This window comes from Cryptomeria japonica, chromosome 11 (genome assembly GCF_030272615.1).
Source record: "Cryptomeria japonica chromosome 11, Sugi_1.0, whole genome shotgun sequence".
In the NCBI taxonomy this organism is placed as follows: domain Eukaryota; kingdom Viridiplantae; phylum Streptophyta; class Pinopsida; order Cupressales; family Cupressaceae; genus Cryptomeria; species Cryptomeria japonica.
Window position 1 is genome coordinate 681,107,636 of NC_081415.1, and position 19,936 is coordinate 681,127,571.

Sequence of the window (19,936 nt, forward strand, 5' to 3'; positions counted from 1 at the left end):
ATTTGTTTTCATAAATATTGCATAATACAATTTTGCTATTACATTTCTACATAGGTTGCCAGTTGTTTTCTCTACTATTCTTATTCAATTACAATCTAAATATCTTAACCTCTGTCCTCCATAAACCTTATCAAAACTATTTAAATGGGGCCATCCATTGGGTTTCCTCCGGCCTCGAAGCAATTAACCTATTGTAGTGACATCTTAATCACTGAAAATCTTATTGAGAAGGTCATTTATACTTGGCAATTAAGTAATGAATAAACGAGTTAACACTGACCTAGCTAGGGCTATGGTAGGTTCGTTTCTGATACTTTTATTTCTTCTTTGCGCAAGCAAATATTGCTTACTTACGGTCAAACATTTGTCATACGTGTGCATAGAAGATAGTTATAAAATAATGGAGACAAATCTCTGGTGCCATCATAAGGTCCACATAAAACAATTTGGTAAACTGGCATGTTGAACCTTTAGACACTTCGCAACTTTATATTTTTGTCGGATACATCTAACTTTACACTGGGTCCTATTCAAGAACCAATTCCACATAATAAATAGTGTTAACTCCATACCGAATAAGATGCCAAGATATTGGGTAATTTTATCATTTCTTATTTGTTTCCATTATTTAGGAATCCAATAAGGAATAGGACCTTCTTGAGTCATTAAAAATTTAGTTTTATGATTAAACAATTATGATTTTTATACACAGCAATATTAATTTAAAATATCGGATACACCTAAAAAAATGTGTATTGTAATTGCTTCTACAGCTAAACATCCTATTATAGACAGACAATTAGCATGCCAAATATATACAACCTATTCATGGAATGAAAGTCCTCCCGCGCCATTTCAGTTTTTAATGATAATAAAAATGTTATAAACAATACATCTTCTGTGAAGAAAAATGGTTGCTATGAATGCTTGCAATAAATAATAAATAAATAACTCCGTTTTTCATCTAAAATTTCTTGCCTATCAAAACCAAACAGATGGTTGTTGAAAACCTAAGCTTTCAACTTGCCATCCCAATAAGCATGGATTAACATTACAGCCCCACACCTCACAAGCCAAAAATGTTAAAACGATAAAAATTTGACTCAATTCTTTGCAAATTCTTTGTGAGATAAGAATGCACGAATTCAATTTGCAAGGGTGTGATCAAGACATCTTGGCTTTTGCAAACAATACCCCAGCAAACAGACCTGTAAAAGCATATCAATAAAAGGCTTTAGCAATGCCAACACATGACAATATCATATGCACATGGAATGGTTAACCTTGTAAATAAAAATGAGAGCAAAAGCAAACAATTAGGAAGATAAACCAAGATCAAAACTCAATGAAGAATTTGTAGGCACAAAATGCAAATATGAGCAGGAACATGATTCCTTACACCTAAAAAAAAAGAAGATAAATCATAAATGAGATCAAGAGAGTTTCCATGCATTTACCAAATAGTATGCTCAAAAAGTTTTCCATGCTTGTTGGCACTTTGAACAGCAAGATTCCAGCTATGGATAAAGGAATCTTATTCAGTGAACCTACCAGACTGCACAAAAAGCCATCAAGTGATCAAAAACATAAATAAATAATTTGATGGTAAGAAAAGAATTTTGTCATCATTTCCTGTCTCTAATCTCTTCAAGAGAAAAAAGGCAGATTCAAGTACTATCATGGTAGACCAGGAGGCAGCGGATCCAAGTTAATGGCCATTAAAAAATGTGAAGGCCTTGTCATTTGAAAACATGCATTAGATTCTATAAAATATGTGCAACTGTGGATGAATACAGAATACAAACAAAGAAGCTACCAAACTAAAATTTAGTGCTTGCAAATCATTTTCTACATATATTTGTGTATAATGATTTGTGAAGGATATGTAACCAGTATTCATTTTTTCAGTTAATTTTTGTTAAATTTTTCCATACTTTGGAGTCAATGCAGATTGAGTAGAAATTGGAATCCCCTACTGATAAATTAACATTTAATACGAAAGGGCATCTGGAATGAATGTAGACTTCAGAAATAATCACCAAATTATTTCAATTGAGTTGCAAGAACTCTAGATTTTCAGGATTAAATGGCATTTTTTACAAAATTTTATAATGTTCAATACAATCATGGAACCAACTAAACAAGTCATTTGTAAAGTCTACTAAAAAGTAAATAATAGTCGTGAAAACCTTGTGGCACCTCATGGACTTGCTCTAATCATTCAGAAAATAACAATGTCAATTAAAACCTTTCGAATCCATTTGAGGCACATTGTACACCAATTGATGTTGATGAGCAGTGGTGATTCATAAAGGATCCAGAAGAAGTCAGGGACATGAATTAGGATCTTTTTTCAAAATTTTAAAACTGTAAGTACTTGCCATTTTACAACAGTCAAGACCAGTGGTTGTCATCAGGAGGCAGGTTCTGTCCAATAAGCAGCAGTCCTGCAACTGGCAGTGCGAATTTGACTGCTGCCATTTTTGACACCACCAGAATGTTCTTCTAACCACTCTGGCAGTACTTTTTGTTGAAAGCAGCAACTTCACCACATATCAAACAGACAGCAGAGGAAATGAACAGTCATGGCTTTTGGTGCTTCATATTCCTATGGTAAGCTTCCACTGCATGGGAGGACCTTTCCAAAAGTTCATTAAATTTGAGCAAGACCATATACAGATTCTAGGAGGTTGGAAATGTTTGTATGCATCTGTAGTCGGCAGAATGTGTGAGTTTGTTTATAAATAAATATTGGTAGCCGAAGGCATAATGTGTAGAAGTTAGTTGTCTGTTATGTAATTGTGTTTATTGTCCCTGACAAGTATTTGTTACTTGACAGTTCCTGATGGTTGGTAATCTTAAGTTTTAACCAACCGTGGACTACTATTTATGTTCTCTTTTTGTGTGTTTTGGGACCTGTTATCATTGTCATGTACACATTGCATGTTGGAATAAATGCTCTATCTTTTTGAAGTTATATTGTACTTGGTATTTCTGTATTTTGATATTCTATGTTTTGTAGCTACATTTCCATTTACTCAGTATATAAGTAGCATAATCCTACCCGAGTAAACAGGATCCAGCAAAACAATGAGAAGAATTCAATTCCAGATTGAAGGAGAACAAACAGAAAACAAGGATAGTCATAGCATTGCAATCCTCTCTGCGTATTTTTTTTCAGATTGATACAATCAGATATATATGGTATCGCACCTACTGAGCTGGTTTTCCCTCCACTAATGGAGATTTCCAAGGTAAAACTGAATGCTGTCACTTTGTGTGTGATGTTTTGTTCATTTTTCCAGTTGAATGCACATACTAAGAAGCTTTCAAAGGCAATTAGATAGTTCTAGTTAAAACAGGAGACACTTTTGGTGATAAGTTGTTTCCTAGCCAAGTGTTTGGCAAAATCACGAATCATTTTGGTATCAAAGCCAAGTTAACTAAAATTTGGGATTGAGTGGACACTTGTCTGACAGTACCAAGGTCTTCATGAGGACAAGAGCTAGTCCAAAGCAATCCAAGATTGGAACATGAAGGTGGAACCAAGAAGTGAGAATGGGTGACAGTGCAAGAGTCTCAGTCGCAGAGTCATATGGAACAAATGATGAAGCACTATAAGTGGGTAACCCAGCAACAAGAGCAATTAGCTCAACAAGAAGCCCAAATGACTTACGAAAAATCATCCACAAAAGTCCTATTGTGAGTTGTAGCCAAAAGGTTTGGTATTGAAGATGATGGAGACAAGGAAAAGGATAACAATAAACAGTGTTAGGTAAGTAGAGAAACAAAAAAATGAGGTATGTTTTCCCCGTAGGGTGTCAGGTTAAGACATTGCATAAATGACAGAAGTACACAAAATATATGGAACTCACAAGTGTTCTATTGATTCATAATAAGCCAGTACATGCAATGATAGCAATATGTTCGACTACAATAGCATGTCCAAAGACTGGAAACAGATACAATATAAAGGAGTCGGTCAGTTACTCGGTGCCAACTGCCGACAACCGACGGGTTAACTGCCGATGCTAACACAATTTACCTTAATGCTTAATTACCCGACAACATCATCCCTCCCAAAAAGAAATGTCGTCTCCGGACGACAAACAACCAAAATGGGAATGATGTACAAACAAAACTGAAACCCAAAACAACAAATCACTAGGGAGGGCAAGAGGGCATCCTTGAAGAAGAAGGGGTCATTGATATTGAACTCAACTGCGCCCGCAACTACATCACCTGATCAGTTCGATAAGCAAGGTCCCGCTCGGCCACCAACTGGTGCTCCCGTGACCGCTTCACCCTGAATACAGCCTCCATGAGCTCCTTTTGCTTCGCCTCCAACTCTGCCGCAAGGCTGGTAATGCGGGTCTCTGCTGTGGTCTTCATCTCTGACTCAGCCGCTAGTGCTACTCTCACAGAGCTCAATTCTCTCTTCACCATGTCTAGCACCTCCTCTGCACGTCCAGCTCGAGCCTATTGCTGGGCCAACTCCGTCTCCAACGACGGGATGCGAGTGGCCAGCTCTGCAGCTCTATCTGCCTGGACCTGAGCCTCCGGAGTCGGTAATAGCCATCCCGCATAGCCTGCTCAATCTGTCTCACCAAAGTCTGCACTCGACACTCTCCAGCCACCTCCTGACACTGCCACTCTGCGCTCATCTCAGGTAGGTCTATGGTCGGCCATCCTCGTGCCTCAAAGCACCTTTGGAATGCCTCTCCTACCCTCGTAGTAGCAAACTCACATAGGCTCTCCAAGGTTGGCTGAACAATGGATTCCTCAACTGTGGAGGCTACCAACCGCTGAACTGCCCCCTCCATCTCAACAAAAAATTGTGCTACGGGAATAGGCTGGGTCCTCCCTACACCTCCGTCTTGAAGGCCCATCTGTGAAGGTATCTCCTCCTTGCCACTAGTGGGCAAAACCAGCTCTGCAGGTTGCTCCACCAACTCGACTACCTCTACCTGCGTAGGATGCTCCCCCAAATCAACTACCTCAGCTTGTGTAGGATGGTGAGGTGTAGCAGGTGGTGGCCCTACCGAAACTATGGGTGGGGCGGCATACCGGTTCAACCATATGTCTGTGTCCTCCACTGCTTCCCCACTGTCCTTTGCCTGCCCCATGCCTTCCGTCCCTATTTCCTATTCCGTGACAGGTGAGCGTACTGGAATACCAGAAGTGGTGGTCACCGCAGGTGTCTGCATTATAGGACAAGGATGCATCTGCTCGAATGCTGGAATGGCCACCCCAGGAAGGACTCTCGTCGTCACCCCAGACGAGGAAAGTGGTGTCAATTCCCCGTCCACGTGCAGGAATGCTGGTGCAAATAACAACTGCCCTGCCCGAACCCCCTCTCCTGGAGGTCGTGCCACACCCCCTACTGGCAACCCGCGGGTTCCACATGGTACCTGGCCAAAAGACACTGCACAATCGCCCTCTTCCGTACCAGGGGTCCCTGTCGCCACCTCTACTTCGGCCAGCTCCGAGAGTCGAAAAGTAGTGTCCCCTCTGGAACACCTCAATGTCTCCTACACTCTCGTCTGCACTACTCTCTGCCTGTCCTGAATCGGTGTCACTGGTCGACACCACCATTGGGACCTGCCTTCTTCTCTTCCTGCTAGTCTGACCCTCTCCACCAATCATGAGTGCATCCAACTCTGTCCAATAGAAAATAGCTGGCTGTAAGGAATCAATGCAGTTTCGTGGTCGCCACCCTCTCAGATTGGCTGGTCGTACGGAGTCCAAAAACAACCCGATGGCATGGTACGACATGTAAAAAACTTTGTGCTTCAGCATCAAGAAATCGTGGGCTCTATCCGATAACAAGCTCGCCCAATCATATACTGTACCTTTCTTCAAGCCCTGCATCAGTGCAATCATAGCTACCACTGCATCTGACGCCCTACTTGCGCCAGTTAGTCAACTCTATAGCAAATCCAGCAAGCACTGCTAGATGCCAGGTTTCAGAAATGTTTTCTTTAAACCTCTGCCTTGCAGTGCTAGAATCCTTGCCCAATCGACTGTCGTCAAGTCATCCCGGCACATTTCTTTTAACAATTGCGTTTTCCGTTCTTGGGACATCTTCGTTGCATTTTTGTCAATCTTTCTCCCTTTATCCAGGATGCCAAAAACCCTCTCGAAATCATCCGGATTGAAAGAAACTATGATATCTGTATGCTGAAACTTAAATGACGACGTACGCAACTCTGGATCATAGGTTTTGATCATAGTGCGCAAGCATGGTTCAAATTCCTTAATAGAAAAGATAGGCATTTGTACTACGTCATGGACACGTGCTTTGGCAAGGGCTACTTTGACCTCAATGTCGGCTGGGGTTAGGACCGTTTCCCACCATTGTCTACACGTACTGCCAGCTAGTCCCTCAAACGTCACAGTGTCTGGCGTGACTTTGTGCATGCGTGCAACCTGCACCACGGCCTTCCCCCGACTTGCATCCTGCTGATCACCCATTGAATCCTTTCCGTGTTGTTCTCTCTGGGATTCCTGTAGCCTCCTTCGCCAATCTAATTTCTTCAACCTACCAGTTGCCTGCTCCATCGACTGAATTTTGTTTCCTGCCTGGGGTTCAAATGCTAACCGTTCCCAGTGCCATAATTGTCTTGTTCGCCAATTCTGGTATGGTTGTACGGCTGCCTTAGTGTGTACGGCGTGTGCAAATTTCGACTTCTTTCCTTGATGAGATGGTGTACAGAATATGCACCTGTAATCAAAACATCTTCAGAACCCATACGGACCTTTCTCTTTCCCTGCAGATGGACCAGTTTGCTATCATACAATCTTTTTGCCTATACCAATGAATCATACGGTTTTTTTCCTACACCAATGAATCGTACGGTCTTTTCCTTTTCCCTGGAGTTTGTGTCGGTACAGAACTGTACGGAATTGTTCCGTACTAAAAAAGCCTAGGTTCGTGGCCGTACGGATTTGTGTAGCTTGTTTGACACCTTTGTCCGTACGGGTCTGCATGGAATTACCACGTATGAATATGTCTTTGATTGCAAACTTGCCTTGTGTAGTCAAATGGAATCATTCAGCTTAAGCTTAACTTCAATCATTGCTTCTTCATTGATATGCATCAACTTGATGGTGTCTATGCTTGTAGCGGTGATCTGAACATCATAAATCTTTCCTTAGAAGATTGCACTAATCTTGTGGAGATGATCCTAGGATGTCAAAGCAAGACTTAGTTAGAATTTCATCAAAGGTCATTCATTGCTTTTACGTTCTTAGTGTTAGAAATAGATCCTGTTCCAACCCTTATCCTTTTTTCTTTTTTCAAAATCAAGGGCCGGTGAAATTCCACGTTCTAGTAACATCCATATTAGAATAATACTTTATTATTTTATTATTAATGCTCAATATTGTAAACTTGGTGTAAATATCTTAATAAGATCTTGCTCGATCTTATTGGCAGTTTCTTTTTAGAAACTTGCCCTCTTGTAATTCTTTGTAATCCTATTTATTGAGCGTTTGCTCATTGTTAATATCATCCAATTTTTTACCAATTACTTGCGTAATATGGTATCAGAGCCAAGTTATTTTCGAAAATAATTTTTCAATTAAAAATGACGAATTTTTAACAATTTTTTGAAAAATTTATTTGTTTATTCGAAATTGCTACTTTGGCAGTTCGTTTTGGCTGCAACTACTAGGGTTTTCTCACTATTTTCTGCCCTCTCTAGCGACCCGTCTCTCCTACATTTTGCACAACCACGCGATGTGTTTTTTTCCCGACTGTAGATTTTTTTCTGCCATTTTTGGACGGAAATCTGCATTTTCGGCTAGGGTTTTGACCCTCCAGATTTAGTCGAAATTTTTTTCTGAGCACAGATTTGTGGTGGGTTTTTCGAGATCTCAACTGGGTCATCGTCAAAATTTTTTGGGTGCCTCGATTTTCGAGCCAGCGGATCCAGATTCCGACAACAAATTCCTTCTGGGTTTTTCACAAGGATTTCTGGGTTGTCTTCGGATTTTTTTGGGTCAGCTGGAATTTTTTTTCTTGAAATTCGTGCCAACCGTACTTCATTTTTTTGAAGTCTGTACCTGCATTTGCCTCTGTTTCTGCAATGGGATTCAAAAATTGTGAATTCCGTGCCAGTGCCTCTTCTCAGTTTTTTTCATTTTTCGTGCATTGGGAAACGTGTAAGATGGTGTCATTGACCAACTTGATGTTGGAAGGCAGTCAACGATTTAATGGGACAAATTATAACACTTGGAAGCAGCACATGCTGACTATTTTTGAATATCGCTGCCTGGATAATCTTGTTTTGGGCACGGAGTCCCGTCCTCAAACACCTGGAGCTGACCAGGACAAGTTTGATGACCGTAATCAAGACGCTGTTATGCTTCTCAAGTTCTCTATTACAGATGACCAGCTACCTCAGATTCCTTCCGGCAAGTCAGCTGCAGATATCTGGAAGCATCTGAAGGAGTTGCATGAGACGTCCGACAAGAGTCGAGCCTTTTTTCTGAAGAATCAACTGTTCTCCATTATGATGGATGAATGCATGTCCTTACAGGAGCATCTTACAAAGATTAAGGGCATTCGAGATCAGCTCGAAGCTATTGGTCGGCACATGGAGGAAGAGGATATGGTAGTCATTACTCTGAAAAGTCTACCAAAACCGTATGAGCACTTTATAGAGACTCTCAACATTACTTCTACTAATGTTGATCTGAAATTTCCAGAGTTATGCACCAAACTTCTGCAACAGGATTGTTGGAAACAACAGTTTGGTAGCGGTGCTACTTCAGCCTCTTCAGAACATGCCTTTGCTGCCAAATCCTTTCACAAGGATAAAGGCAAATCCCTGTCATCCCAATCCTTTCAGCAGAAGGGCTCTTCTCAATCTCAGGATGGTTTCAAGAAAAAGAAGGTGCAATGCAATTACTGTCACAAATTTGGTCATATGATCAAAGATTGCCGTAACAGAGCAGAAAGAATCTACCTTTTATGCCTTCATGGCTAAAAGACCTGCAGATCATGTGAAGTCTTCTGCCTGGTACATTGATTCTGGTGCTTCTCGTCATTTCACTCATAGGCGTGACTGGTTTGTTGAGTTCTCCCCCTACACTGATTCAGTTATTTTTGGAGGTGGTGAAGAGTACACTGTTGTCGGCAAGGGCAACGTTCAAATACAGTCTGGAGAGAGGAATCTCATATTCCTCAATGTGTACTATGTTCCTGGTATGGAACTTAACCTCCTTTCTGTCAGTCAGATTATGCGGCATTCTCCTCAGCTGGATGTCATTTTCAGTACACATAAGTGCTCGATTGTTGATAGTGCTTCTAGCACTACTGTAGTTGTTGGCATTGAGGATCATGGTCTATATAGACTTGTGGATACAGGTGATTCTCTTGAGCATGCCTTCGCAGCTAAATCTTCATCTATCAGCAGTCTCTGGCATCAGTGATATGGTCACCTGAACATTCACTATCTTGCACAACTTGTTCGGGAAGACTTAGTACATGGTCTCCCTAATATTCAGACTCAGAATCATCGCGTTTGTGAAGCTTCCTAGGCTGGGAAACAACACCGGACACCATTCAAGGATGGTGACTCATGGCGAGCCTCTAAGGTACTGCAACTGGTCCACGTTGATGTATGTGGTCCTATGAATACTACTTTTGTTACTGGGTGCAGGTAGTTCTTTCTTTTTGTTGATGATTTCAGTCGTAAAATGTGGGTGTATTTCCTTAAGCACAAATCATATGTGTTTACTGTATTTCAGAAATTTAAGGCCTTAATAGAAAAAGAGTCTAGTTCTTCTATTATTACTCTTAGGTCTAATAATGGGGGGGAGTTTTGTTCTTCTGCTTTCTCTACTTTCTGTGATACACATGGCATCAAACGTCAGTTAACCACACCATACACCCCTCAGCAAAACGGCGTTGTAGAATGTCGTAACTGCACCATTATAGGAATGGCTAGGTCTATGATGGAACATAGAAACGTGCCTAAGAAATATTGGGCAGAAGCAGTGTTCACAGTAGTCTATCTTCTTAATAGGTCACCCACTCATGCTGTTAAAAATAAGACTCCTGAGGAAGCATGGTCTGGTCGCAAACCTCGGATCAGCCATTTGAAAGTTTTTGGCTCTTTAGCTTATGTGTGGATTCCTGATGCCAAGCACACTAAGTTGGACTCCAAGAGTCAGAAGCTCATGTTTACAGGGTATAGTGACAACCATAAGGCTTACCGACTGATTGATGTAGACTCTGATTGTCTTATCTTCAGTCGTGATGTTGTCTTTGATGAAGAACGAGGACCATTTCAGCTTTCCTCGTCTCAGCAGCATTCTAAGGATCAGCCTTTGAAGGCTTCTGACTTAGGTATCTGTCTTCCATTCGGTTCACCTGATGGGAGGGATGATGCAGATTCCGTATTTGATGATGCACTACCTGAGTTTCCTCCGGAAGATGCTCATCTTCCTCCTCCTCCTGATCCTGATCCGCTTCCTCCTGCTCTTGATGTTGGCACATCTACTCTTCGACCTAAATGGTGGGCTAAGACCATCAGTGATCTTCGTCCTGATGAGCTCATTGAGGGTAGAGCTTCTAGAAATAAGGGCAAACAACAAAACACAGTTAATTTTGCTCTTATGGCTAACATCCATAGTATCTATGAGCCTCAAACATATGCAGAGGCCAAAGGGATTCCAGAGTGGGAACAGGCAATGGATGCTGAGTTCCAAAGTCTTCAGAAGAATCACACCTGGGTTCTTTCAGATCTTCCTCCAGGGAAGAAACCCATTAGCTGTAAATGGGTATACAAGGTCAAGTATCATGCAGATGGTACCTTAGATAAATATAAGGCCAGATTAGTTGCTCGAGGATTCACACAACAAGAAGGCATTGACTATGAGGAGACTTTTGCTCCTACTGCTAAGATGAGTACTATTCGTCTTCTTCTCGCCATTGCAGCTCAGTATGGTTGGAAAGTCCATCAGATGGACGTGAAGAGTGCCTTCCTCAATGGTGAATTGCAGAAAGAAGTCTACATGATGCAGCCTCCTGGTTTCAAGGTTGCTGGTTCAGAACTGCAAGTGTGTAGACTCCGGAAAGCACTCTATGGACTTAAACAGGCTCCTCGAGCATGGTACATAAAAATTGATCAGTACTTGGTTGCTCATGGCTTTCAGCGTAGTCCTTCAAACAGTAATCTGTATATCAAACACTCTGGTAATGATATTCTCTTTCTTGTTGTCTATGTGGATGACTTCATCATTACTGGGAATTCAACACATTTGATTTCAGAAATCAAACAAGATTTGTGTAGCACTTTTGATATGACAGATTTAGGACTTCTTCATTATTGTTTGGGTGTTGAGGTTTGGCAGACTGATAGCAGCATCTTCCTTTCTTAGTCTAAGTATGCCAGAAGCTTGCTTGACAGGTTTCGAATGCAGGATTGCAAACCTGCTTCCACACCTATGGAGACTAGTCTGAAATTGTCAACCAAGTCTGATTCTCCTCTTGTAGATGAAACACAATTCAGGCAACTAGTGGGCAGTCTCATCTATCTTACTACCACTAGACCTAACCTCAGTTTTGCAGTGAGCTACATCTCACGCTTCATGACAGCCCCCAGGGCTGATCATTGGGTAGCAGCGAAGCGTGTCCTGCGCTATGTGAAAGGCACCTTGGATTATGGACTTCTTTACACTAGGAGTGATGATCCTAGACTCAGTGGGTTCACAGATTCAGATTGGGCAGGCTCAGTTGATGACAGGAAATCAACCTTTGGATATGTGTTCAGTTTGGGATCTGGTGCAGTCACCTGGACTGGTAAGAAGCAGCAGGCCGTGGCTCTCTCTTCGACAGAAGCAGAGTATAGAGGAGCTGTTAAGGCAGCTTGTGAGGCAGTTTGGCTTCGCCGGATGCTTGGAGATATGCAAATATCTAGAGCAGGTCCGACTCCCTTGTTTTCGGACAATCAGGGAGTTCTCAAACTTGCCAAGAATCCAGTCTTCCATGAAAGAACCAAACATATAGAACTTCATTGTCACTACATTCGGCAGTTGGTTGAAGACGGATCCATTTGGTTGTTGTATGTTCCTACCTCGGAGCAGTCAACAGATATTTTCACCAAACCCCTCACTTCAGATAAGTTTGTAAAATTCAGGGGGTCTATTGGTGTAGTTGATAGATTGAGCATTAAGGGACAGTATTAGAATAATACTTTATTATTTTATTATTAATGCTCAATATTGCAAACTTAGTGTAAATATCTTAATAAGATCTTGCTCGATCTTATTGGCAGTTTCTTTTTAGAAACTTGCCCTCTTGTAATTCTTTGTAATCCTATTTATTGAGAGTTTGCTCATTGTTAATATCATCCAATTTTTTACCAATTACTTGCGTAATAATCCAAAGCAAATCAGACGTTCAGGTCGTCGAAAGTAAGTCCCCTTGTGATTCCAGCAAAATCAAATCGTACCGCAAAGAGCTTATCCACACGTAGAGAACCTACATATCAGAACCTTGGAGTTACTCCGACTGATCCTTCTGTGAGATCTTCAGCATTCGGAGAAGCTTTATTCAAGAGAGGATAAGGTGCCTTTAGGTATTTTATTCTGTGTTCGCATGTGCATGAAAAACACATCAACAAGTATACTTTATATTAACAGCAACGATAGTCCATATGAAAAATCAGTAGCCCAGCGATGGGAAATTAATAATCGAGAAGACCAATCATAACATGGGAACTGTATGCCGAGCGATGGTCACCAATATAATAATGTCGTAGTTTATAATGATATCGGCTAAGGCAAGGGTGCATGTCAACTAATATGATGTCAACTGGTGATCAACATTCCTTAACCAGTGTCGTCAAGTATAAAAGACTAATCGATTCTATACAATGATTCTAATATGGACTTGATCAGTGATCACGTGAAAGTTACGACTAATCGATTAAAGGCTAAGGATCAGATATCGACTATAAGGATAGTGATTAGGGAAGTTTAAACTGATAATAATATTTGTCATAATATGGTGTAGAGGCAATGATAAATAGACATGTCCTTTGGAATACAACTCCTTAATCATGGCCTCTTAAAGAGATATTAATAGAGGATCGTACGTCTCTTGAAAGGGGAGGAGATGATTATTATGGACAAATCCATATTCACAAACAGGCAGTAAACATCCTTGATCTGGGTGGTATGCATGAGAATGTGTTCAATATGAATGCTCAAAATTTGAGACCCGATAATGTTTTATGCAGAATTTAAATACTAACATAAACTGCAATATGTATACATAATTTCATAACAATGGCAGACCAGATCTGACATGTGTCAGATCCGTCTGCCATTACTAACCACTTAATATATTAATAACTAATATTTTCAAGCAGGGGGAGTACTAATAGTTTATAGAATTGGTAATTAGTAAATATATAAATTAGAGGTAACATTATTGAATTCATTTAGTTATTTATGTATATATGTGTGTGTGTGTGTGTGTGTGTGTGTAAACTCAAATCAGAATAATGAATAATAAAAGGGTTATAAATATGGATATTGATATAATAATAGATATTAATATAATAATTATAATTAATATAATATGTTTTAGAAACTGTTCTCCAGTAATACATAATAATTCATATAACTAGCAATTAATTAATAAGTAAATAATTTATAAATGAATTAGAATAAGACTAATTATCTAGTACGGTAAATTAGCAAGTACTTGATAGATTAAAGAGAGATAGAATATCACAAATTTGTTTCATGTTAAGTTAGACTTGACTCTTAATCAAGCTATTTTAATTCATGAGTACTTTGAAATAGATTAATTGTGGTTAAATGTGATAACCCTCTACTGTATCACCTGATGTAAATCTAATAAAATACCCCAATAATGATGATAGCATATATTATTTGGTCAAGTAGAAATATATATAATGAAGAGATCAATTATTAAAATAATGTTAAATAATGTTAATATATTAAAAGAGGAAATAAATGATTAAATAAGGTTAATATAAGAAATAAATGATTAAATAATGTTAATATATATTTAATATACTAAATGATGAAGAAATGAGTTATTAAAATGTTATATGAATAACAATAATTTGGTTATGTGATGGAGGCTATTGGGAGGGAATTCCCTTAGCCTAATTCAGGGATTATGATAATCCCTGGTAGGCAGTGTATACTGAGTATTCATATGCATATATGTTAAGGCTTGGGTGTCAAAAGCTCACCCAAGAAGAGACGGATCTGGCCGGTCCTCTCTGGTAGACTTGGATGATAAGATGTATCATCCAAGGCAAGGAATTGATCATATATGATGATCTCCCTTGGTAGGCTTGGATGTAAGATGTTACATCTAAGACAGGAATCGAATTATCCATCGATTTCCTGGTAAGGCTTGGAACCATGATGGGTTCAAAAAGGCAGGCATTACAACCGCCTAAGGACATGTCCTAGTACTACATTCGTATCTTTTTTATTAAAAAAAAAATTGAGACTAGTTTTAATTAAGTAATTGAAGTTTAATTGCAACTTAGATTAGTTATATATATATTTGTTACATTCTAACAGTCTGTTTTGCAGGACAGTGATCCCTAACTAGTAGGGACATTACAACATTACAAAACACCCCACGGTCAACCCCAAACACCTTGCCCACACCCCTATCATGCACCAAACTAACCTGCCACCAACAGCTCCAAACACACACAAGAAAGAGAGAAAGAGCGCAGCTAGGGTTTCCCCTAGCCTGTGCAGCCGCTCCAACCTGCTATTGTAGCCATCGTGATCCAATATCAACTGAATTTAGACTTTTTATTCCTATATTGAAAAAAAAAATCAAAATGTTTTTGACCTCCCAAACAAATCAAAAAATTTGAGGACCTCTACATAGTCATAGATCCTACGAAGCCAAATCCATGGTTGAGAGCCAATATCATGTCCAAAATTGAGATTTGCAAACAAGCACTAAGGGATCTCTTTTCTCGAGACATGCTAGTCAATTAGGACAACTTCTAGGCCAAGTAAAATTTGCATTGTCTGAAATGTTGATTTAAATATTTTACTTCTATCTCATTAAATATTAAATTTTAAGTATTTGTGAATCTTAAACATCTTAATTTTAAATTATAGATATATGGTGGAGAACTTTTGGTGCTAAGGTGCTAAATCTTCAAAGGATTCTATCAAAGTGTTCAGACAACCATATAGCGCTTTGGGTTGTGAGTGCAATTCAAGTATGTTTGGACACACACATACACTTCACAAAGTACAAGTTACCAAAACAAAAATTGAATGGCTTTGTATTTATGCATTGGATGCCTCTGCCACAAGAAGATTATAGCTACAGATTAAAAATTAGCCCCTATTAAGTAGGAATACGATCCTACATTTGAGTGGGATCATTACAGATGATGCCCCAATATTTACGAAAGAGGATTATGCATAGGCCAGTCAAGTTGATTGTGAGGTTGAGCTTGTAGTTATGGGGAAGGAGATGCACGCCCATTCAACTAGACAAAGACGATGATTAGGATGATAGTATTGCCTCCTCTATAGATATAATAGTTGTAGTTGCTTCCTTGACACACACAAAGTGATAAAAGGCCCAATGGCTTATATCTACTATTGGAGCAAGTGGCTCCTCTTAACCCTTGATTTCATTTTTTGTATTTTCCTGCCAAAGCCATCTACATCAATTTCTAAATATATTGGTTAGTACAAGAATACAATTTTAAGCATATCAAGGCATATTTTCTTTGTATTAGCTTTCAAATTTGAAGTTCAACTTTCAATATGGCATAGTTCTGCTTGTTTCATTGTGTATATATGTGTATGGTAAATCTAATTGATTAGTTTTTGTGTATATTTGATGTTAATTTGATATGAAATGCAAAATAATTATGTTTCTTCCTTAAAACCCACTAGATTTCCAAAGAAAAAAAGTTGCCAGGTTTTTGCAGTAATCTCTCAAAGAATTTGAGTTTGAGTCAAAAATCAGCTTGTCAATTTTTTGCAAAAGTCTCACTATGATTCTGTCCTCATGGTTAAATACTGATCTTAGTGTATGTGTTTTGAGTCTAGTTTGACTATCATTGTGGTCATATGAATCATACAATTGACCTGCAAATGATTTCAACTGATTATTAATGATCCATTCCACACCAATTTCCCTGTCCATATTGATCAAGAACTACCCAATTAGATCTCACTATCATTGGTAGGTCTCAAACATACTTACTAATTTTATAAAAAGGGACTTACCCAAGAAGTACTGGCCACAACCCTAAGACCAAAATTTAGAGGTTTGTGAAGATAGTGAATTAAAAAACCATTTATGTATTAATGAAGAGTAAGTTCACTAATAAACTACTTGTATGTGAACAAAAAGACAAGGAAGAACTGTAAAAGACCACAAACACACTTAAATTTGGAATAACAAAGGCCCCTGTTTTTCTATGCAAACATTCTTTTCTTTGTTTGATGCTTCTTGTCTAACAGTTGAACATAGAAACAGGTTTATGTTGCTTCTTATTGTTGTTAAGTTATAAGAATTTTTTTGAAGATGTTCATTGGATAATTCTCTGATTTGCATTTATATCTCAGCTCTATGCTGTTTGTAAATGTTTATCAAATAATTAAAATCTCAAAGTTGTTAACTTAGTCTTGTGAGTGGTCTCTTGTTGCTCATAGCTGAATTACCAATTCTGAATTTAAATTGGATCAGAATTAGAGAAAATTTGTACTCATCATTTTTGAAACGAACTGCTATTTTATTGCAGATACTTTGAAAGTCCTCATATTTTGAAATTGTTATATTTCAGTGCATCTCTGGTGTTCTCTACTTTTATAATTTTCTTTATTTTTGTCTTTTTAATTTATTTATTCTATTTGTTCACACTCAAATAGATTATATTTGTTTCACTTTTTGTCTTGTGTGTGGACACTTGGTCATAGATGAATTACAAATTATGAATTTGAATTAAAATCAGAATTGAAGTAAATTAGGACTTGTGTCATTTTTGCTGTGAACTGCCATTTTATTGCTGAAGATTAAAAAGTCCTCCAAATATTTTGAAATCATTACATTTGAGTGCATCTCTGTTGTTCTCGATTTTTTTAGTTTTCTCTTCTCTTTTCTTTTACATTTATTTATTTTATTTCTTCATGCTCATATAAATTAGTTTCTTCATCACTGTTCTTTTACAATCTTCGTATCTGCAACCCATTTTGAGCTTGAATTTTCATGAGTATGGAAGTGTCTACGACCCATAACTGTTGCCCGCAAATTTTGCCAGGTCTAAACCTCATACCCAGATTACTCCATATTACTAATACCCTCTATATAAGTCATCTAAATACTAGTTGTTCACTCATTATAAAGACCTTGTTTCTTCCTCCTCTTAGAAAGGAGAGAGAAAAAGGTTTCAACAGCTTAAAATTCCAAATCATTTCTATTTCTGGATTCATTGTGTTTTCATTTCATAGATATGATGCTTCAGGTTCAACTGAAACCAATATTCAGGAAAGAGAACTGCTCCTCAAAAGAACGAACACAAATGACAATATAAATCCATCAATGGTAAGAATCAGCTCCAAACTATTAACAATTTTTTATTTTATAAAATTTGGCCAAAACTATTCTCTTTAATTGGCTGTCCGCTGTAGTATAGACCTCTGCCACCCACATTCCATATTTGAAGTGCCTTACATTTGTCTTCTTACCCAGCTTACTCATTATTACCATCTCTAAGTCTTTGTCTAGTTCTAATTAATTGAAACATAAATCTTTGTGAAATGGAGGAATCAAAATAACCTAAGCTTGTAAGAATTAACTACCTTGATCCTCAAAATGTATTAGTTCAACACAAAATATATAGTGTGTTCAACCTGTAGATACAACTGACTTCTTTGCTGAAGTTTCTAAGAGCTGATTGAAGAAAAACAATGTCAGCAGCAATATTTACAGACAAAGCTCACCTGTATGTTGTAGGACCAGTCTGATGCAAGAACCACATTGATGTGAAACTGATAGCAAGACCAAGCAATCCACTAAAGGTTGCAACAAATATAAACATAGGTTCTCTGACAACTGGTCTGCATTTGACAAAATAGAATACGGTTAATCCCAATACATCAAGTCAAATGTTAATATTAGCCATAGCACCTCCTCTAAAGAATTCAAACAAATAGCATCTTATTTGAAAATCAGGAATGGCAAAGAACTGATAATTTACACCATAACAGGTAGTGCCAATTCCCATCTTTGGGAACAGTTAACTACTATGTAGTTAATATCAGAAGTTTTATTCAAAGTTCAAACATAAGACATGATAATTGCTGAAATTAAGAATTGTAATTTTTGTGACATCTAATTCTCATCTAGCAGGCTTTTGAAAAAGGTCCTTTACCGAACCTTTGCATGACAAAATAAAATGAAACTTTATGGCCTGGATAAACTTTGAATCATGAGAATGCTCATATCATATTCTTCAAAATATGCCAATAAAGCATCAAACATGAAGATAAATGGTTATAATGTTTACTGGTTAACCAATAGGAACCTACAGCAAATTCCCAAGTTATATTGCTACCAAAAGAATACAAAATCGATCCAATCAATTAACTACTAATATAGCATGTGAGATTCAGTGAGTTGACATGGTGAGGGTTACATCCTGAAATGCCTCCAAAGCTTCACAAGTTGAATCAAAATTTTGCACACATAAAAAGATTTTAACTTTCAGTTGAATGTTACCCTAGGTAACTAATTTTTCCTTAAACATAAAATTTAAGTCTAGGTTTTCAATGATTGATCATAGGGTTCTATTCGCACAGGTTAAAATAGAGCAATATATTTGACAGCTTAATTATGCTCCCAAACTCACTTTTATACGATATTGAACCCTCCATGTATTATTCTTATCTCTCCATTAGATGTAGCTATCTATCTGCATGCACACGTGTGCACACACAAAAAAACTGTCAAAAACACATAACATTTGATTGTCACTGTGCAAAAAGTAACGTGTTTCAAATTTTCAATCATCATCATATCAGGTTGGAAAGTCGGCTAAACAAGATTGCAAATATTTCTTAAGGTCCAATAGAGAGAGTCATTAGCACTGACATGATTCCAGCTGCATCACATGCTTTATTATTTTTCTGGAAAAGAAAAGCATTGCATAATATGTTACCAAGTTCAGCTATGTGCACCGCCTACATTGAAATTTTTTGATTGGAGGTTTGATACAGGTTCAAGATGACCCTGGGTTTGCCCAACATCTGGTCCAGACACCCCAGGTCCCCTGTTGGTCTGTCAGGTGGTATTCAGCATGAATCCATGCAAAGTTTTATGATAGCAGAACACAAAGGGAATATTAGTTTCACCACATAATTTAATACAAAGTTTTGTCACTTGTCACAGAGTTTTGACATAGACTATTCTTATATCAAACACCCTGCTGGGACTCAGTTGGCCATTGCTGAGATTCACTTCAGTTCCCGTCCCTTGTGCATTAGGCCTCATTTTTCCCATCACAGATAACTGATCTGAGAAATCTTTAAATGAGTCCCCCTTAGTCAAAATCACCTAATTGTTGTTCCTCTCTATTCCCCATGTTCATAACAGATGTTGAAAGTTTAAAAAAGTCTAAAAAATTCTAAGTCAGGGAAAGGTTTTGGTCATTTTCCTTAATTTTTGTGGAGTTGCAGAGTTTCAATGGACTATTGGACATTTTTTAAATGTCCATGGTCTATTAGGTCCCTCTGCTTCCTTCATTCCATCAATCTATAGGTTTTCAATGGATGTCCAAACTTCAACTTCCTTGTCCTCCACTCCTAACCTTTCATCTTCTTTTACATCACCGCATTCTCCCTTCCTCTTGCTCCATTCCACTTTTTAATTTGTGGGGTTGCAAAGTTC

General features: G+C 38.3%; 1 protein-coding gene across 4 annotated transcripts in view; it reads right to left on the minus strand.

Annotated features, from left to right (window-relative positions):
• Nucleotides 1–825: 825 nt before the first annotated feature.
• Nucleotides 826–19,936, minus strand: part of LOC131038107 (GDP-mannose transporter GONST1) — a 181,203-nt gene continuing 162,092 nt past the window's right edge. For all 4 annotated transcript variants that reach the window (XM_057970416.2, XM_057970417.2, XM_057970418.2 and 1 more), the window contains 3 exons: nt 17,992–18,108; nt 1,458–1,555; nt 826–1,208 (listed from right to left, as the gene is read on the minus strand). In XM_057970416.2, coding sequence (XP_057826399.2) covers nt 1,165–1,208; nt 1,458–1,555; nt 17,992–18,108 — 259 coding nt within the window. In that variant the 3' untranslated portion in view covers nt 826–1,164. The remainder of the gene's footprint in view (nt 1,209–1,457; nt 1,556–17,991; nt 18,109–19,936) is intronic.